The following is a 21723-nucleotide window of genomic DNA, read 5'->3' as shown; positions in this document are numbered from 1 at the left end:
TGTGATACCGAATCTGACGTGGAGGATTGAGCGGTTGGCTGTGCTTAATAGCAAAAAAGCGTTTTGACTCTGTGGGGTCGCTTCATGAAGGTGTGGGGGCAATCTTACATGTGAAGGATTACACTTTTTGTTCACCTGCCAGATTTATATGTATCACTGGATGTTTCCACATATCCAGCCATATTGAAGATTACACACGTACATATGGTTTATCAAACATCACTGTATATGATTGTATAATAATATGAAGAATTGAGTTTGTGTTAATTATACACAAGAGGATTCACTAGGGGTATAATTGAAACCTAATTTTGATTTAATTATTTATATAAGTACAAGTGTGGGAGCGCAGCACCAATTTTGTTATAATTTTGATCCCATTCTATCCAGGTGTATAGCCAGGTATCAGCGGCAACCCATTCCTAGAACAATAGTTTATTCAGGGTAGCGCAGGTGGTTCTCCATTTTTTTTAATGGGGATTCATCACCAACGACATTCCTTGGAGGTATAAAATCAAATGGGGAGAAGGGGGGCTCAACACCCCAGACTCTACCTATAACTGAAATATATAGTAATTTTCCAAGTGCTATCTTGATACATATTCCACAAGCTATCTTTAGCTTATGCGAATAAAGTGTATTAAAAGCCAATTTTGTAATCATTTTTATTTTTTGGAAGAGTACTAAAAGGTTAGAACTATTCTGATTTTTACTGCTGTGTCCCCACATGAAAAATATACTTTCTCTGTTTGTCTTGTTCATATAAATAAAACAAATTGCAGTTGTTAACAGAACAATAAAAGAGGGGAAATAGTGCGATGGGAATAACTGTACCTGTTACAACTGTCAAATAAAAAATTTCCCTCACTTTGAAGTGATTTTCCATCACTTCTTTTTGTATATACTGAACAGGAAGCAGGGAAACTTACCCAATATGGTGCAGATGGAAAAAAAAAAGAGGTAGGGGTCTTAACTATTCTACACGATATCCAAAATGTTATCTTTGCAAAAATTAAAGTGTTAATTCAAACAATTAAGAAAAAATAAAAAGGTGAACTAACACCCTACACCCTGAACACACCCTGCTGTACTTAACTCCCATGAGTGATCTATTGTCAGTGACCACAGACCTGTGTAGATGTCTAGGGACTTAAAATCTCTGCTTAAATATAAATGGTGAATGCTTGTGAGCTATTATGAAATGAGGTGTTCAATATGTGACTTTAGATGTCCTTATTTCTCACGTGAGGTTCGCTGGCACTTGCACTGACTCATATGCTAGTGTATATATAATATTTTCAAAATAGATAGTGCCGCGCTCCCATGTACCAATATGTATATCTTATACTTTCAAAGTGCTAATGAATAGCTTTCAAGATACTGCATGTATCAAACAATTATTACTAGTGACTCAAAACATCATTGTGAATATTAATCTTCATGCAAGTGACATTAATAACTGATAATCCTAAGGTGATAGTGCCTATTAAAGTACAGTGATATACAAATCAGAAATACTCCTCTATTCTACTGTGATCCTTATATTTATATTGTGCAAACACATATATATTATGTGCACGTGCTTATGATATATTCAATAAAAAAAAAAAAAAAAAAAAAAAAAAAAAAAAGTCTTTCAAAATAAATGTGCAGGTGGATTCTTGGTTCCCTCTCGCCGAGTGCTTAATGGTCTCCCTATGTGCTCACCTCTATATTTGCCTGAATAAATCCAGGCAAATACACTTTTTATCCTTCCAGGATAGATGGGATGGAATGATGCTCTTGAATTATCTCAGAAGGTGGATGTGGGTTTATATTTGTTCTCCTGTAGCTGCTCATGAGTGGGTATACTGACCATCTCTCTGAGGATCTCCCAATTCCCCTCCTGGGGCTGTTTCCTTTTCCAGTCCTCCTTATATCAGCTCAAAGGGTGTTGTTCAATTGAGAAAGGAAGACAAACAGACCATAGTGTCTTATCCTTGTGCAAAAAGGGGGTTTATTGCTGCCAGTTGCACAGTAGTATACAATTGTAGTCCAGCATAAATGTGCTCTGCCTCTGTTCCTGCAGTGCTGTCTACCTGTGTCTGTATTCAGATCACCGAGCCTCTCCAGTGCAATGTCGTGACGTCAGAGCCCCTCCCCTACGCGTATCGTCACAGGGTCACGTGACTTCATCAGGGGGAATGATTAGATGCCACGACTATGCTAATACTCCTATTTATATCTCTCGGCCGCCTTTTTACTGGAGCCCAATGGGCGCGGCCATTTTCCCAGTGATTTTCTTAAACTCTATGTATGGTGAGTGTTTACACCTGTGTGTCTACTCAAATTATAACGTGATCTCTGTCTGCCAGACATTGCTAACTGGGTCAGCTGTGATCTGTCTCTTGCTCTGCAGTTTCTAAACAGTGGCTGTTGGCTATACATTATATTGCTGAAAGTATACCTATTAGGCTAAATTAAAACCATGTTTTATTAATAATACAATATTAAAAATATAAAATTCAAAATTATAAATTTAACCAATAAAATAAAATAAAAAAATATTTTTTTAAAAATCAAATAATAAAAGATAATAAAAAAAAAATAAAATAATAGAAAACGCATGTATGTTACTTCTCAAGTAACCTATTTGTCATTAATTATCTAATTCCTTCAATTTTGAGATATTATTTAACTTACATCTTTCTTTACATCTGGGTTTTGGTTTTGTATTTAAGAAGGTATTACTTGAGGATATGATACTTGATATAACTTACATGCGTTTTGTGCTAGTCATAAATTCTCTAATTCTACCCTAAACTCACTCCACATATTCCTAAATTCATGTCAGATACATTACTTCAATCCCCAATCTATATATATTCAACGCCTCAAAGTTAGATTGGGAACTATTTCTATACTTATTTGTTACTAATAAAGCATGTAAGGTCAAACTCCTTATTTAACCCATTGGGAGCCAGACAGCCCATTTCATAGATCCACTTCGATTCTTTCTTGCTAATTTCCCTTATCAGGTTATCTCCCCTCCAGTGTTGTACATGTTTTTCTACACCCCAGAACTCTAATTTTCTTGCATCTTTATTGTGGTATTTTTTGAAATGCTGCGATAAGTGGTGATACTTGTATCCTCTGTTTATATTATATACATGTTCTTTTATTCTTTCCCTTAACATCCTTTTCGTGCGTCCAATGTAGATGAGATTACATGGGCATTTGAGGGCATAGATAACCCCTCTTGTATCACATGATATAAATTGCTGGATGGTGTATTCCTTTTCATTTAGGGGGTTCTGAAATGTAAATCTTCTCCTGGGGTTATTTTTCAGTCTGATGCAACTATAGCATCTACCACAGGTATAAAACCCTTTTCCTTGAAAAAAACTAATTTGTTGATGTTTAACAGGTGGTGCTATTATACTCTTCACCACTTTGTCCCTAATATTTGGAGCTTTTGTATATATAAACCTAGGTATTGTGGGAATATTATTTTTCAGGTGCTTATCTAATGCTAAGATCTTCCAATGTTTCTTTATTATGTTTTGTATTGATTTATACTGGGTATTATAACTCAACACTACCGCCAATTCCTCCTTTTCAGTATTCTCTTTATGTTTGTCTGCTATTAATACATTACGGTCCATAAGGCCTATTTGCTCCCTTTCTTTTTGTATTATTTCTTTCTTATATCCTTTATCAATAAATCTTTCTGATATTATTCCACTTTGTTCTACATAGTCTTTCATGTTTGTACAGTTCCTTTTTAATCTAATAAATTGGCCTCTAGGGATATTGCTTAGCCACGCTTTATGATGGCAGCTATCTATGGGGATATATGAGTTTCTATCAACAGATTTGAAATGATTCTTGGTATACAATTGTAATCCCTCTTTGTAGATTTGAATGTCTAAAAAATTAATAGAAGTTTCATGTATGTCATAGCTCAGTTTTATATTGGCTTCATTCATATTTAAATCGTTATAAAATTTCTCAAGTTCTACCTTTTCTCCACTCCATATCACCAAGAGGTCATCAATATACCTTTTGTATATTTTTATTCCTGGGTTCTTATTTTTGAACACTGATTCATCTTCCCATTTTGCCATATAAAGATTAGCGATGCTAGGGGCGAATTTAGCGCCCATAGCAACTCCTTTCCTTTGTGAATAGTATGTATTACCATACCAAAAATAATTATGAGTAAGGCAGAACTTTATACACCTTATGATGAATCTGTTGTGTCTGGTGGTGTTATTTCCATATTTATTAAGTGCCCATATAGCTGCTTCTATAGCCCCCTGATGGTCTATGTTAGTATACAGTGCTGCTACATCTGCTGTACTTAAAAGCGTGTTTTTATCTGTCAGTGTATCCTTCATTTCTTGTATCACATGTTTTGTATCCCTTAGATATGCTGTAGTTTTAGTGACCAATGGTTGTAGATGATAATCTACATATTCACCTAACCTCGCTGTGAGTGAATCTATTCCATTAATGATGGGCCTACCTGGCGGGTTGATGTTGTCTTTGTGAATTTTCGGAACTGAATACATGATAGGTAGCCTACATACTGATGGTATTAGATATTGATGTTCTTTCTCATTAATAACTCCTTTCTTTTTCCCTTTTGTGACTAGTTTGATAAGCTGTTTCTTATATTCCTTAATAGGATTACTGATAAGCACTTCATATGTGTCTCTGTCATTAAGCATATCTGCCATTACTGATTCATAATAAATCCTTGATTGTATCACTATACCCCCTCCTTTGTCTGCTGGGCGTATTATTATGTCATCCCTCTTTTTCAATGAATCTAAACCTCTCTTTAAATTCACCTCTATTTTAGGTTTTTTAATTTTGAGAGATTCTAAATCTTGTAATACCATTTGTTTAAATGTGTCTATATATTTATTATCTCCAATCTGGGGATTAAACACTGATTTGTTTTTAAGTTGGCTATGCATAGTATTTTCTGTTGCTCCTGTGTTGTGTGTAATGGGGTTGTTGGCATAATACTTTTTAAGATTGAGTTTCCTGATCAATTTCTGAATGCTTACATATGTATCAAATTTATTTAATCCCTTTTGTGGGGCATACTTAAGACCCTTGCTAAGCGCATGTGTTTCTTCTTCTGTAAGGGGTAATCCACTGATATTGAAAATGCCTTCTCCCTTTAATTCCTTCTTCTTTTTTTGTTGTGACCTTCTTCCTCCTCTTTTCCCTCTCTTTCTTGTGTGTGTTGTGCTTCTTCTTCCCTCCCCCCTTGGGGATTCAAATCCCATCCTAAAAAAGGATTGGGGAGGGGTGAGTTGAATTCTTCCCTTTCCAGGGGTGAGTACCTGTTTTGTGTGGGTACTTGGTAGGGTTTGTTCATTACTGGGTATTGTGCTTGGTATTGTGCTTGGTATTGTGGCCTTTGTGGTTTAGGATAATATGGGCCTCTATTATAATCAGGTCTCCCATAGTATTCTTGTGTGTAATATCCTTGGGGGCCTCTCTGGTTGTGGCCTCTGTTGCCATTATAATATGGTTTCCCTCCTTGATATGGTTGATTCTGTGGGGGTCTATATGGTCCCGGATTATAATATGGTGGTCTCCAATTGTTGGGGTTCCCTCCTTTATACTGTGAATGTCCCTTATTATCTTTATTGGGTGTTTTGAACCCTATTGCTTTTTTAGGGGGTGGTTTCTCATTGGTTTTCACTGGTGTAGATTCTGTGGATTTGATCTCATTGGAATTAGGGTTAGTCTGCCATTTGAATACTGATTTTTGTTGGTAGTCCTGGCTTACCCTTTGAAATTTTTTCTTTTTCTTATTCTTAATTTCTGTGTCTTTTTTCTGGACATTTTTATTCAACTGGGATAAGTATTTTGTAAACTCTGGGTGATCTTTGATGATCTCTACCTTATTTTGGTACTCCTTTATTACTTTTTCTATTTTTCTCATTTTTCTTTGTTTTCTTTTTATTAGGAATTGTAAAACCTCCATTCCTTTTTCACTAAAGAAATTGTACCATTCTTCCCTATCCCCCTCCTCCAATAAACCATCATTGATAGGTAATTCCCATCTAAGCTTCCTCGGGATCATTCTTTCTTTTATATATTTTTCCATGGTGGCTATATCCCACCAAATATTAATTTTCTTCTCCATAAGGCTCCCTAATTTTCTAAATGTATTATTAATTCCTGGATCCTCCTGTTCTTCTCCTAGAAATATATTGTTAAGATCTAGTTCTCTGTTCTCCAAGAATGTGAAAACCTCCATAATTTCTACTAACAAGTGATAAATGAGTGTGAATAAATATAAATGGTGAATGCTTGTGAGCTATTATGAAATGAGGTGTTCAATATGTGACTTTAGATGTCCTTATTTCTCACGTGAGGTTCGCTGGCACTTGCACTGACTCATATGCTAGTGTATATATAATATTTTCAAAATAGATAGTGCCGCGCTCCCATGTACCAATATGTATATCTTATACTTTCAAAGTGCTAATGAATAGCTTTCAAGATACTGCATGTATCAAACAATTATTACTAGTGACTCAAAACATCATTGTGAATATTAATCTTCATGCAAGTGACATTAATAACTGATAATCCTAAGGTGATAGTGCCTATTAAAGTACAGTGATATACAAATCAGAAATACTCCTCTATTCTACTGTGATCCTTATATTTATATTGTGCAAACACATATATATTATGTGCACGTGCTTATGATATATTCAATAAAAAAAAAAAAAAAAAAAAAAAAAAAAAAAAAAGTCTTTCAAAATAAATGTGCAGGTGGATTCTTGGTTCCCTCTCGCCGAGTGCTTAATGGTCTCCCTATGTGCTCACCTCTATATTTGCCTGAATAAATCCAGGCAAATACACTTTTTATCCTTCCAGGATAGATGGGATGGAATGATGCTCTTGAATTATCTCAGAAGGTGGATGTGGGTTTATATTTGTTCTCCTGTAGCTGCTCATGAGTGGGTATACTGACCATCTCTCTGAGGATCTCCCAATTCCCCTCCTGGGGCTGTTTCCTTTTCCAGTCCTCCTTATATCAGCTCAAAGGGTGTTGTTCAATTGAGAAAGGAAGACAAACAGACCATAGTGTCTTATCCTTGTGCAAAAAGGGGGTTTATTGCTGCCAGTTGCACAGTAGTATACAATTGTAGTCCAGCATAAATGTGCTCTGCCTCTGTTCCTGCAGTGCTGTCTACCTGTGTCTGTATTCAGATCACCGAGCCTCTCCAGTGCAATGTCGTGACGTCAGAGCCCCTCCCCTACGCGTATCGTCACAGGGTCACGTGACTTCATCAGGGGGAATGATTAGATGCCACGACTATGCTAATACTCCTATTTATATCTCTCGGCCGCCTTTTTACTGGAGCCCAATGGGCGCGGCCATTTTCCCAGTGATTTTCTTAAACTCTATGTATGGTGAGTGTTTACACCTGTGTGTCTACTCAAATTATAACGTGATCTCTGTCTGCCAGACATTGCTAACTGGGTCAGCTGTGATCTGTCTCTTGCTCTGCAGTTTCTAAACAGTGGCTGTTGGCTATACATTATATTGCTGAAAGTATACCTATTAGGCTAAATTAAAACCATGTTTTATTAATAATACAATATTAAAAATATAAAATTCAAAATTATAAATTTAACCAATAAAATAAAATAAAAAAATATTTTTTTAAAAATCAAATAATAAAAGATAATAAAAAAAAAATAAAATAATAGAAAACGCATGTATGTTACTTCTCAAGTAACCTATTTGTCATTAATTATCTAATTCCTTCAATTTTGAGATATTATTTAACTTACATCTTTCTTTACATCTGGGTTTTGGTTTTGTATTTAAGAAGGTATTACTTGAGGATATGATACTTGATATAACTTACATGCGTTTTGTGCTAGTCATAAATTCTCTAATTCTACCCTAAACTCACTCCACATATTCCTAAATTCATGTCAGATACATTACTTCAATCCCCAATCTATATATATTCAACGCCTCAAAGTTAGATTGGGAACTATTTCTATACTTATTTGTTACTAATAAAGCATGTAAGGTCAAACTCCTTATTTAACCCATTGGGAGCCAGACAGCCCATTTCATAGATCCACTTCGATTCTTTCTTGCTAATTTCCCTTATCAGGTTATCTCCCCTCCAGTGTTGTACATGTTTTTCTACACCCCAGAACTCTAATTTTCTTGCATCTTTATTGTGGTATTTTTTGAAATGCTGCGATAAGTGGTGATACTTGTATCCTCTGTTTATATTATATACATGTTCTTTTATTCTTTCCCTTAACATCCTTTTCGTGCGTCCAATGTAGATGAGATTACATGGGCATTTGAGGGCATAGATAACCCCTCTTGTATCACATGATATAAATTGCTGGATGGTGTATTCCTTTTCATTTAGGGGGTTCTGAAATGTAAATCTTCTCCTGGGGTTATTTTTCAGTCTGATGCAACTATAGCATCTACCACAGGTATAAAACCCTTTTCCTTGAAAAAAACTAATTTGTTGATGTTTAACAGGTGGTGCTATTATACTCTTCACCACTTTGTCCCTAATATTTGGAGCTTTTGTATATATAAACCTAGGTATTGTGGGAATATTATTTTTCAGGTGCTTATCTAATGCTAAGATCTTCCAATGTTTCTTTATTATGTTTTGTATTGATTTATACTGGGTATTATAACTCAACACTACCGCCAATTCCTCCTTTTCAGTATTCTCTTTATGTTTGTCTGCTATTAATACATTACGGTCCATAAGGCCTATTTGCTCCCTTTCTTTTTGTATTATTTCTTTCTTATATCCTTTATCAATAAATCTTTCTGATATTATTCCACTTTGTTCTACATAGTCTTTCATGTTTGTACAGTTCCTTTTTAATCTAATAAATTGGCCTCTAGGGATATTGCTTAGCCACGCTTTATGATGGCAGCTATCTATGGGGATATATGAGTTTCTATCAACAGATTTGAAATGATTCTTGGTATACAATTGTAATCCCTCTTTGTAGATTTGAATGTCTAAAAAATTAATAGAAGTTTCATGTATGTCATAGCTCAGTTTTATATTGGCTTCATTCATATTTAAATCGTTATAAAATTTCTCAAGTTCTACCTTTTCTCCACTCCATATCACCAAGAGGTCATCAATATACCTTTTGTATATTTTTATTCCTGGGTTCTTATTTTTGAACACTGATTCATCTTCCCATTTTGCCATATAAAGATTAGCGATGCTAGGGGCGAATTTAGCGCCCATAGCAACTCCTTTCCTTTGTGAATAGTATGTATTACCATACCAAAAATAATTATGAGTAAGGCAGAACTTTATACACCTTATGATGAATCTGTTGTGTCTGGTGGTGTTATTTCCATATTTATTAAGTGCCCATATAGCTGCTTCTATAGCCCCCTGATGGTCTATGTTAGTATACAGTGCTGCTACATCTGCTGTACTTAAAAGCGTGTTTTTATCTGTCAGTGTATCCTTCATTTCTTGTATCACATGTTTTGTATCCCTTAGATATGCTGTAGTTTTAGTGACCAATGGTTGTAGATGATAATCTACATATTCACCTAACCTCGCTGTGCCCCACAAGTATGCCCCACAAAAGTATGCCCCACAAAAGGGATTAAATAAATTTGATACATATGTAAGCATTCAGAAATTGATCAGGAAACTCAATCTTAAAAAGTATTATGCCAACAACCCCATTACACACAACACAGGAGCAACAGAAAATACTATGCATAGCCAACTTAAAAACAAATCAGTGTTTAATCCCCAGATTGGAGATAATAAATATATAGACACATTTAAACAAATGGTATTACAAGATTTAGAATCTCTCAAAATTAAAAAACCTAAAATAGAGGTGAATTTAAAGAGAGGTTTAGATTCATTGAAAAAGAGGGATGACATAATAATACGCCCAGCAGACAAAGGAGGGGGTATAGTGATACAATCAAGGATTTATTATGAATCAGTAATGGCAGATATGCTTAATGACAGAGACACATATGAAGTGCTTATCAGTAATCCTATTAAGGAATATAAGAAACAGCTTATCAAACTAGTCACAAAAGGGAAAAAGAAAGGAGTTATTAATGAGAAAGAACATCAATATCTAATACCATCAGTATGTAGGCTACCTATCATGTATTCAGTTCCGAAAATTCACAAAGACAACATCAACCCGCCAGGTAGGCCCATCATTAATGGAATAGATTCACTCACAGCGAGGTTAGGTGAATATGTAGATTATCATCTACAACCATTGGTCACTAAAACTACAGCATATCTAAGGGATACAAAACATGTGATACAAGAAATGAAGGATACACTGACAGATAAAAACACGCTTTTAAGTACAGCAGATGTAGCAGCACTGTATACTAACATAGACCATCAGGGGGCTATAGAAGCAGCTATATGGGCACTTAATAAATATGGAAATAACACCACCAGACACAACAGATTCATCATAAGGTGTATAAAGTTCTGCCTTACTCATAATTATTTTTGGTATGGTAATACATACTATTCACAAAGGAAAGGAGTTGCTATGGGCGCTAAATTCGCCCCTAGCATCGCTAATCTTTATATGGCAAAATGGGAAGATGAATCAGTGTTCAAAAATAAGAACCCAGGAATAAAAATATACAAAAGGTATATTGATGACCTCTTGGTGATATGGAGTGGAGAAAAGGTAGAACTTGAGAAATTTTATAACGATTTAAATATGAATGAAGCCAATATAAAACTGAGCTATGACATACATGAAACTTCTATTAATTTTTTAGACATTCAAATCTACAAAGAGGGATTACAATTGTATACCAAGAATCATTTCAAATCTGTTGATAGAAACTCATATATCCCCATAGATAGCTGCCATCATAAAGCGTGGCTAAGCAATATCCCTAGAGGCCAATTTATTAGATTAAAAAGGAACTGTACAAACATGAAAGACTATGTAGAACAAAGTGGAATAATATCAGAAAGATTTATTGATAAAGGATATAAGAAAGAAATAATACAAAAAGAAAGGGAGCAAATAGGCCTTATGGACCGTAATGTATTAATAGCAGACAAACATAAAGAGAATACTGAAAAGGAGGAATTGGCGGTAGTGTTGAGTTATAATACCCAGTATAAATCAATACAAAACATAATAAAGAAACATTGGAAGATCTTAGCATTAGATAAGCACCTGAAAAATAATATTCCCACAATACCTAGGTTTATATATACAAAAGCTCCAAATATTAGGGACAAAGTGGTGAAGAGTATAATAGCACCACCTGTTAAACATCAACAAATTAGTTTTTTTCAAGGAAAAGGGTTTTATACCTGTGGTAGATGCTATAGTTGCATCAGACTGAAAAATAACCCCAGGAGAAGATTTACATTTCAGAACCCCCTAAATGAAAAGGAATACACCATCCAGCAATTTATATCATGTGATACAAGAGGGGTTATCTATGCCCTCAAATGCCCATGTAATCTCATCTACATTGGACGCACGAAAAGGATGTTAAGGGAAAGAATAAAAGAACATGTATATAATATAAACAGAGGATACAAGTATCACCACTTATCGCAGCATTTCAAAAAATACCACAATAAAGATGCAAGAAAATTAGAGTTCTGGGGTGTAGAAAAACATGTACAACACTGGAGGGGAGATAACCTGATAAGGGAAATTAGCAAGAAAGAATCGAAGTGGATCTATGAAATGGGCTGTCTGGCTCCCAATGGGTTAAATAAGGAGTTTGACCTTACATGCTTTATTAGTAACAAATAAGTATAGAAATAGTTCCCAATCTAACTTTGAGGCGTTGAATATATATAGATTGGGGATTGAAGTAATGTATCTGACATGAATTTAGGAATATGTGGAGTGAGTTTAGGGTAGAATTAGAGAATTTATGACTAGCACAAAACGCATGTAAGTTATATCAAGTATCATATCCTCAAGTAATACCTTCTTAAATACAAAACCAAAACCCAGATGTAAAGAAAGATGTAAGTTAAATAATATCTCAAAATTGAAGGAATTAGATAATTAATGACAAATAGGTTACTTGAGAAGTAACATACATGCGTTTTCTATTATTTTATTTTTTTTTATTATCTTTTATTATTTGATTTTTAAAAAAATATTTTTTTATTTTATTTTATTGGTTAAATTTATAATTTTGAATTTTATATTTTTAATATTGTATTATTAATAAAACATGGTTTTAATTTAGCCTAATAGGTATACTTTCAGCAATATAATGTATAGCCAACAGCCACTGTTTAGAAACTGCAGAGCAAGAGACAGATCACAGCTGACCCAGTTAGCAATGTCTGGCAGACAGAGATCACGTTATAATTTGAGTAGACACACAGGTGTAAACACTCACCATACATAGAGTTTAAGAAAATCACTGGGAAAATGGCCGCGCCCATTGGGCTCCAGTAAAAAGGCGGCCGAGAGATATAAATAGGAGTATTAGCATAGTCGTGGCATCTAATCATTCCCCCTGATGAAGTCACGTGACCCTGTGACGATACGCGTAGGGGAGGGGCTCTGACGTCACGACATTGCACTGGAGAGGCTCGGTGATCTGAATACAGACACAGGTAGACAGCACTGCAGGAACAGAGGCAGAGCACATTTATGCTGGACTACAATTGTATACTACTGTGCAACTGGCAGCAATAAACCCCCTTTTTGCACAAGGATAAGACACTATGGTCTGTTTGTCTTCCTTTCTCAATTGAACAACACCCTTTGAGCTGATATAAGGAGGACTGGAAAAGGAAACAGCCCCAGGAGGGGAATTGGGAGATCCTCAGAGAGATGGTCAGTATACCCACTCATGAGCAGCTACAGGAGAACAAATATAAACCCACATCCACCTTCTGAGATAATTCAAGAGCATCATTCCATCCCATCTATCCTGGAAGGATAAAAAGTGTATTTGCCTGGATTTATTCAGGCAAATATAGAGGTGAGCACATAGGGAGACCATTAAGCACTCGGCGAGAGGGAACCAAGAATCCACCTGCACATTTATTTTGAAAGACTTTTTTTTTTTTTTTTTTTTTTTTTTTTTTTTTTATTGAATATATCATAAGCACGTGCACATAATATATATGTGTTTGCACAATATAAATATAAGGATCACAGTAGAATAGAGGAGTATTTCTGATTTGTATATCACTGTACTTTAATAGGCACTATCACCTTAGGATTATCAGTTATTAATGTCACTTGCATGAAGATTAATATTCACAATGATGTTTTGAGTCACTAGTAATAATTGTTTGATACATGCAGTATCTTGAAAGCTATTCATTAGCACTTTGAAAGTATAAGATATACATATTGGTACATGGGAGCGCGGCACTATCTATTTTGAAAATATTATATATACACTAGCATATGAGTCAGTGCAAGTGCCAGCGAACCTCACGTGAGAAATAAGGACATCTAAAGTCACATATTGAACACCTCATTTCATAATAGCTCACAAGCATTCACCATTTATATTTATTCACACTCATTTATCACTTGTTAGTAGAAATTATGGAGGTTTTCACATTCTTGGAGAACAGAGAACTAGATCTTAACAATATATTTCTAGGAGAAGAACAGGAGGATCCAGGAATTAATAATACATTTAGAAAATTAGGGAGCCTTATGGAGAAGAAAATTAATATTTGGTGGGATATAGCCACCATGGAAAAATATATAAAAGAAAGAATGATCCCGAGGAAGCTTAGATGGGAATTACCTATCAATGATGGTTTATTGGAGGAGGGGGATAGGGAAGAATGGTACAATTTCTTTAGTGAAAAAGGAATGGAGGTTTTACAATTCCTAATAAAAAGAAAACAAAGAAAAATGAGAAAAATAGAAAAAGTAATAAAGGAGTACCAAAATAAGGTAGAGATCATCAAAGATCACCCAGAGTTTACAAAATACTTATCCCAGTTGAATAAAAATGTCCAGAAAAAAGACACAGAAATTAAGAATAAGAAAAAGAAAAAATTTCAAAGGGTAAGCCAGGACTACCAACAAAAATCAGTATTCAAATGGCAGACTAACCCTAATTCCAATGAGATCAAATCCACAGAATCTACACCAGTGAAAACCAATGAGAAACCACCCCCTAAAAAAGCAATAGGGTTCAAAACACCCAATAAAGATAATAAGGGACATTCACAGTATAAAGGAGGGAACCCCAACAATTGGAGACCACCATATTATAATCCGGGACCATATAGACCCCCACAGAATCAACCATATCAAGGAGGGAAACCATATTATAATGGCAACAGAGGCCACAACCAGAGAGGCCCCCAAGGATATTACACACAAGAATACTATGGGAGACCTGATTATAATAGAGGCCCATATTATCCTAAACCACAAAGGCCACAATACCAAGCACAATACCAAGCACAATACCCAGTAATGAACAAACCCTACCAAGTACCCACACAAAACAGGTACTCACCCCTGGAAAGGGAAGAATTCAACTCACCCCTCCCCAATCCTTTTTTAGGATGGGATTTGAATCCCCAAGGGGGGAGGGAAGAAGAAGCACAACACACACAAGAAAGAGAGGGAAAAGAGGAGGAAGAAGGTCACAACAAAAAAAGAAGAAGGAATTAAAGGGAGAAGGCATTTTCAATATCAGTGGATTACCCCTTACAGAAGAAGAAACACATGCGCTTAGCAAGGGTCTTAAGTATGCCCCACAAAAGGGATTAAATAAATTTGATACATATGTAAGCATTCAGAAATTGATCAGGAAACTCAATCTTAAAAAGTATTATGCCAACAACCCCATTACACACAACACAGGAGCAACAGAAAATACTATGCATAGCCAACTTAAAAACAAATCAGTGTTTAATCCCCAGATTGGAGATAATAAATATATAGACACATTTAAACAAATGGTATTACAAGATTTAGAATCTCTCAAAATTAAAAAACCTAAAATAGAGGTGAATTTAAAGAGAGGTTTAGATTCATTGAAAAAGAGGGATGACATAATAATACGCCCAGCAGACAAAGGAGGGGGTATAGTGATACAATCAAGGATTTATTATGAATCAGTAATGGCAGATATGCTTAATGACAGAGACACATATGAAGTGCTTATCAGTAATCCTATTAAGGAATATAAGAAACAGCTTATCAAACTAGTCACAAAAGGGAAAAAGAAAGGAGTTATTAATGAGAAAGAACATCAATATCTAATACCATCAGTATGTAGGCTACCTATCATGTATTCAGTTCCGAAAATTCACAAAGACAACATCAACCCGCCAGGTAGGCCCATCATTAATGGAATAGATTCACTCACAGCGAGGTTAGGTGAATATGTAGATTATCATCTACAACCATTGGTCACTAAAACTACAGCATATCTAAGGGATACAAAACATGTGATACAAGAAATGAAGGATACACTGACAGATAAAAACACGCTTTTAAGTACAGCAGATGTAGCAGCACTGTATACTAACATAGACCATCAGGGGGCTATAGAAGCAGCTATATGGGCACTTAATAAATATGGAAATAACACCACCAGACACAACAGATTCATCATAAGGTGTATAAAGTTCTGCCTTACTCATAATTATTTTTGGTATGGTAATACATACTATTCACAAAGGAAAGGAGTTGCTATGGGCGCTAAATTCGCCCCTAGCATCGCTAATCTTTATATGGCAAAATGGGAAGATGAATCAGTGTTCAAAAATAAGAACCCAGGAATAAAAATATACAAAAGGTATATTGATGACCTCTTGGTGATATGGAGTGGAGAAAAGGTAGAACTTGAGAAATTTTATAACGATTTAAATATGAATGAAGCCAATATAAAACTGAGCTATGACATACATGAAACTTCTATTAATTTTTTAGACATTCAAATCTACAAAGAGGGATTACAATTGTATACCAAGAATCATTTCAAATCTGTTGATAGAAACTCATATATCCCCATAGATAGCTGCCATCATAAAGCGTGGCTAAGCAATATCCCTAGAGGCCAATTTATTAGATTAAAAAGGAACTGTACAAACATGAAAGACTATGTAGAACAAAGTGGAATAATATCAGAAAGATTTATTGATAAAGGATATAAGAAAGAAATAATACAAAAAGAAAGGGAGCAAATAGGCCTTATGGACCGTAATGTATTAATAGCAGACAAACATAAAGAGAATACTGAAAAGGAGGAATTGGCGGTAGTGTTGAGTTATAATACCCAGTATAAATCAATACAAAACATAATAAAGAAACATTGGAAGATCTTAGCATTAGATAAGCACCTGAAAAATAATATTCCCACAATACCTAGGTTTATATATACAAAAGCTCCAAATATTAGGGACAAAGTGGTGAAGAGTATAATAGCACCACCTGTTAAACATCAACAAATTAGTTTTTTTCAAGGAAAAGGGTTTTATACCTGTGGTAGATGCTATAGTTGCATCAGACTGAAAAATAACCCCAGGAGAAGATTTACATTTCAGAACCCCCTAAATGAAAAGGAATACACCATCCAGCAATTTATATCATGTGATACAAGAGGGGTTATCTATGCCCTCAAATGCCCATGTAATCTCATCTACATTGGACGCACGAAAAGGATGTTAAGGGAAAGAATAAAAGAACATGTATATAATATAAACAGAGGATACAAGTATCACCACTTATCGCAGCATTTCAAAAAATACCACAATAAAGATGCAAGAAAATTAGAGTTCTGGGGTGTAGAAAAACATGTACAACACTGGAGGGGAGATAACCTGATAAGGGAAATTAGCAAGAAAGAATCGAAGTGGATCTATGAAATGGGCTGTCTGGCTCCCAATGGGTTAAATAAGGAGTTTGACCTTACATGCTTTATTAGTAACAAATAAGTATAGAAATAGTTCCCAATCTAACTTTGAGGCGTTGAATATATATAGATTGGGGATTGAAGTAATGTATCTGACATGAATTTAGGAATATGTGGAGTGAGTTTAGGGTAGAATTAGAGAATTTATGACTAGCACAAAACGCATGTAAGTTATATCAAGTATCATATCCTCAAGTAATACCTTCTTAAATACAAAACCAAAACCCAGATGTAAAGAAAGATGTAAGTTAAATAATATCTCAAAATTGAAGGAATTAGATAATTAATGACAAATAGGTTACTTGAGAAGTAACATACATGCGTTTTCTATTATTTTATTTTTTTTTATTATCTTTTATTATTTGATTTTTAAAAAAATATTTTTTTATTTTATTTTATTGGTTAAATTTATAATTTTGAATTTTATATTTTTAATATTGTATTATTAATAAAACATGGTTTTAATTTAGCCTAATAGGTATACTTTCAGCAATATAATGTATAGCCAACAGCCACTGTTTAGAAACTGCAGAGCAAGAGACAGATCACAGCTGACCCAGTTAGCAATGTCTGGCAGACAGAGATCACGTTATAATTTGAGTAGACACACAGGTGTAAACACTCACCATACATAGAGTTTAAGAAAATCACTGGGAAAATGGCCGCGCCCATTGGGCTCCAGTAAAAAGGCGGCCGAGAGATATAAATAGGAGTATTAGCATAGTCGTGGCATCTAATCATTCCCCCTGATGAAGTCACGTGACCCTGTGACGATACGCGTAGGGGAGGGGCTCTGACGTCACGACATTGCACTGGAGAGGCTCGGTGATCTGAATACAGACACAGGTAGACAGCACTGCAGGAACAGAGGCAGAGCACATTTATGCTGGACTACAATTGTATACTACTGTGCAACTGGCAGCAATAAACCCCCTTTTTGCACAAGGATAAGACACTATGGTCTGTTTGTCTTCCTTTCTCAATTGAACAACACCCTTTGAGCTGATATAAGGAGGACTGGAAAAGGAAACAGCCCCAGGAGGGGAATTGGGAGATCCTCAGAGAGATGGTCAGTATACCCACTCATGAGCAGCTACAGGAGAACAAATATAAACCCACATCCACCTTCTGAGATAATTCAAGAGCATCATTCCATCCCATCTATCCTGGAAGGATAAAAAGTGTATTTGCCTGGATTTATTCAGGCAAATATAGAGGTGAGCACATAGGGAGACCATTAAGCACTCGGCGAGAGGGAACCAAGAATCCACCTGCACATTTATTTTGAAAGACTTTTTTTTTTTTTTTTTTTTTTTTTTTTTTTTTTTTTTTTTTTTTTTTATTGAATATATCATAAGCACGTGCACATAATATATATGTGTTTGCACAATATAAATATAAGGATCACAGTAGAATAGAGGAGTATTTCTGATTTGTATATCACTGTACTTTAATAGGCACTATCACCTTAGGATTATCAGTTATTAATGTCACTTGCATGAAGATTAATATTCACAATGATGTTTTGAGTCACTAGTAATAATTGTTTGATACATGCAGTATCTTGAAAGCTATTCATTAGCACTTTGAAAGTATAAGATATACATATTGGTACATGGGAGCGCGGCACTATCTATTTTGAAAATAAAATCTCTGCTCTTCTTGTTTATCATGCAGGGCTTCCAAGACAGAGCACTTCTTATTGATCAGCATTAGCACATGCTGGTGCTGACCAATTAGAAGCACTTTGATCCATCCCAGAATCCCTAGAGAATGAAAAGGGAAAAGAGTGGGGATTTTAAAACTATGGACTGCTACCATGTCCGGGTGGGCACTGGCAGCTTTTCATTACACTTTAAGCTCACATACTTAGAAATCTTTAACACTAATTAGAGCATCATTATGTAATTCCTATAGGTATTTATACTATGTTCTAGTTACTATCATTCTTGACTTGGCTGTTGGCAAGACACACCAAGATTTGTTTCCTTAATTTCTTTATTTTCATTTTATTCCAGCCCTGAAATAAATATAATATTAGACCTTAATGTGGATGTTTTATGATTCATTACCAATGGTTGGGTATGCTAGAGTTTACTTTGACAAATGTTATACTTTATACTGTGTATTTTCCCTTAGTGTTAACATGCACGAAATTGATGGAACACGTGGTACACAAGATACAATTTTCCCTTTGGTCCCCTTACAACTTAATAACCACAATAATAGGCTGCATAAATTAACATGTCAACATAATGTTGTTCTACCTACTATTAAAGTGCAATAAAGGTGGATTTCAAATGTATTATTCTTAATTTAATTGTGTTATATTATAATGAAACTTTGACTGATTTACTGTTTCTATAAATTCTATTAGGCATGATTTGTAAACAGATCACAGGGCAGCACAGTGGCTATGTAGTTAGCACTTCTGCCTAGCAGCACAAGGGTCACCGTTTCAAATTCCAACCATGATACTACCTGACTGGAGTTTGCAATTTCTCCCTGTGTCCGGGATTCCAGGTATTTCAGTTTCCTCCCACACTCCAAAGACATGCTGGAAGGTTAATTGGCTCCTGTCTAAACTGGCCCTAGTATGTGTATGTATGAATGTGAGTTAGGGACCTTAGATTGCATGCCCCTTGATGGCAGAGACTGATGTAAATGTGCAATATATATGTAATAGTGCTGCATAAAATTGGTGCTATACAAGTACCTGTAATAAATAAATCATCAGTGCTTGTTTTTATTTATGAAAACAGTGGAACAAGAGAAAGCAACAACATTTAATTAAGTGTAATAATAAAAAATACCTATGCAATTTGGTGGGTCTGGCTGCCAAAAGAATCGATTATTTAGCTGCACACAGGTAATTGTAGCTTGTCCTTGTAGCTGATACCCAGGATGACATTGAAAGCTTATGGTGTCTCCTGGCTCTCTGCTGTCTCCATATCTGGAACCATTTTGAGGAATTCCAGGATCATTACATGTTGATGCAACAGAAGCTAAAAGAAACACATATATTTAATACTGAAGAAAAAAAAAATTACATTATCATTAGCAGTATAATTATTTTATAACATACTAATAAGTCATTGCAATTCATAACAATGACATTAATTATTAGTACAGTGTCTACTATTAGTTAATGTCATGATAATGACATTAAATTATAGTAGATAGTATACATTCTACACAAGTCCAAAAAATAATCATGGAACTACACAGGACAAGGGGTGAGTGAATCATTCTGTTTTTGATTCGTGAGTTCAGATTAAAATTCACAATTTACAGATTTTACAATGGGTTGGGGAAATGACCATGTGGGGAAAAAGTAAATTCTGGCCATTTTCAGGGCCTATAGACAAGAAATTGTTAAACAAAGGGCATTGGCAGATTAGCAGATGTACTAATGCAAAAATACATTAAAAAAATATATAATTGGGGAAAGGGTCTCCCTTTTATGTGACAAGAAAGACATGGGGAAAACACCATTCCTTTCTAAAAGATGATTTGGAAATGCCTTTATGTTGTTTGAAGTGTTATGGAATAATACATTTTTCACGGACAGTGCCACAGACACCATATTTTGGCATTACATTTTGCATGTGTAAGTGATTTTATAATTTTCACTTTTTTTGTTTAAATACAGCAGCATCACCCCCAAACCTATTATTCGCAACTTGATAAGTTAAAAGTGGCAGTCACAAAAGATCCAAAAGCTATAGAAAAGTTTGCTCTTCCAAAAATAAATAAATAAATAAAATGAATAAAGCTAAAGCCCTAAGCGTACCAATTGCCAAACAATGTAAAAACAGTGTCATAGTATAGCTTGTGCTCTTCTTTTTTCAGTGCTACACTGTATTATAATAAAACTTTAATAAGATTGCACAAAAAATGTCAAAACACCAACCCACATTCCAAAGATGAGGCATGAAAAATTAGAGTGTATTATTTAAGAGACAACAACTAGAAATATTGCCAAGACTCCATAGACAGTATTTAAACAATTTAAGTGGGCTGTATTTTAAAAAGAATACAAAGCATGTAGCTTTTTATTTAAAGAATACAAATTAAAGTGTATATATTTCACAAAAAAGGAAGAAATATTGTACAGACTGCATATCAACATAAGGAGAAGGCTGCATTTTCAAAATGACACACTACATGCACCTTTTCAGCCAAAAAAATCACATATACTACATATGCACATATATTACAGAAAAGGAAAACAATATTTTTCAGTCTTTAAAGACTTCATTTTAATACTAACAGTACACTATCTTCACAAAATGGCACACCCCATGCAGATTTTCAGCCCCCCAAAACACATTAAACTGTATGCATTTACCTGAAAAAGAAAGGAATATTGAACACACTTCACTGACCTTATTTAAACAATTAGGGTAGGCTGAATTTTGAGCAAGAGGTATACTAGTCAGTTTTAATCCAAAAATTACCCTTCAATTTTTTTTTACATAGTTACATAGCTGGTAAGGTTGAGTGAAAACACTGGTCTGTCCAGTTTAGTATGTGTGTGTGTGTTTACCATTTTCTACTATTTTCAATATCCTAGTACATTGTGTTCATTAAGAAACAGATCTAACATTTTGAATTTATATACATTCCGCACTGATAACAACTGTTGAAGGAAGTTCCACATCCTTACTGCTTCAACAGTAAGGAACCATTTATGCAGCTTAAGAGTGAATCACTTCTGGTCCAACTTCATTGTGGGGCCACATGTCTACTTCAGACACCTTCTATTAAAGATTTTTCCC

At 34.9% G+C, this 21723-nt stretch overlaps 1 protein-coding gene across 1 annotated transcript in view; it reads right to left on the bottom strand.

The window, feature by feature from the left end:
* The window catches only part of LOC149464866 (CUB and sushi domain-containing protein 1-like), a 1089704-nt gene that overhangs the window by 110403 nt on the left and 957578 nt on the right, over nt 1-21723 (bottom strand). Inside the window, exon 29 of the mRNA XM_089673951.1 lies at nt 19756-19947. Within this exon, the coding sequence (XP_089530077.1) occupies nt 19756-19947 (192 nt within the window). The remainder of the gene's footprint in view (nt 1-19755; nt 19948-21723) is intronic.

Source organism: Staurois parvus, unplaced genomic scaffold (assembly GCF_062004578.1).
Source record: "Staurois parvus isolate SC_StPar_1 unplaced genomic scaffold, SC_StPar_1.0 ptg000146l, whole genome shotgun sequence".
NCBI classification, from domain to species: Eukaryota; Metazoa; Chordata; class Amphibia; order Anura; family Ranidae; genus Staurois; species Staurois parvus.
The sequence above is the reverse complement of the archived record's forward strand: the minus strand, read 5'-3'. Positions and strand labels throughout refer to the sequence as shown.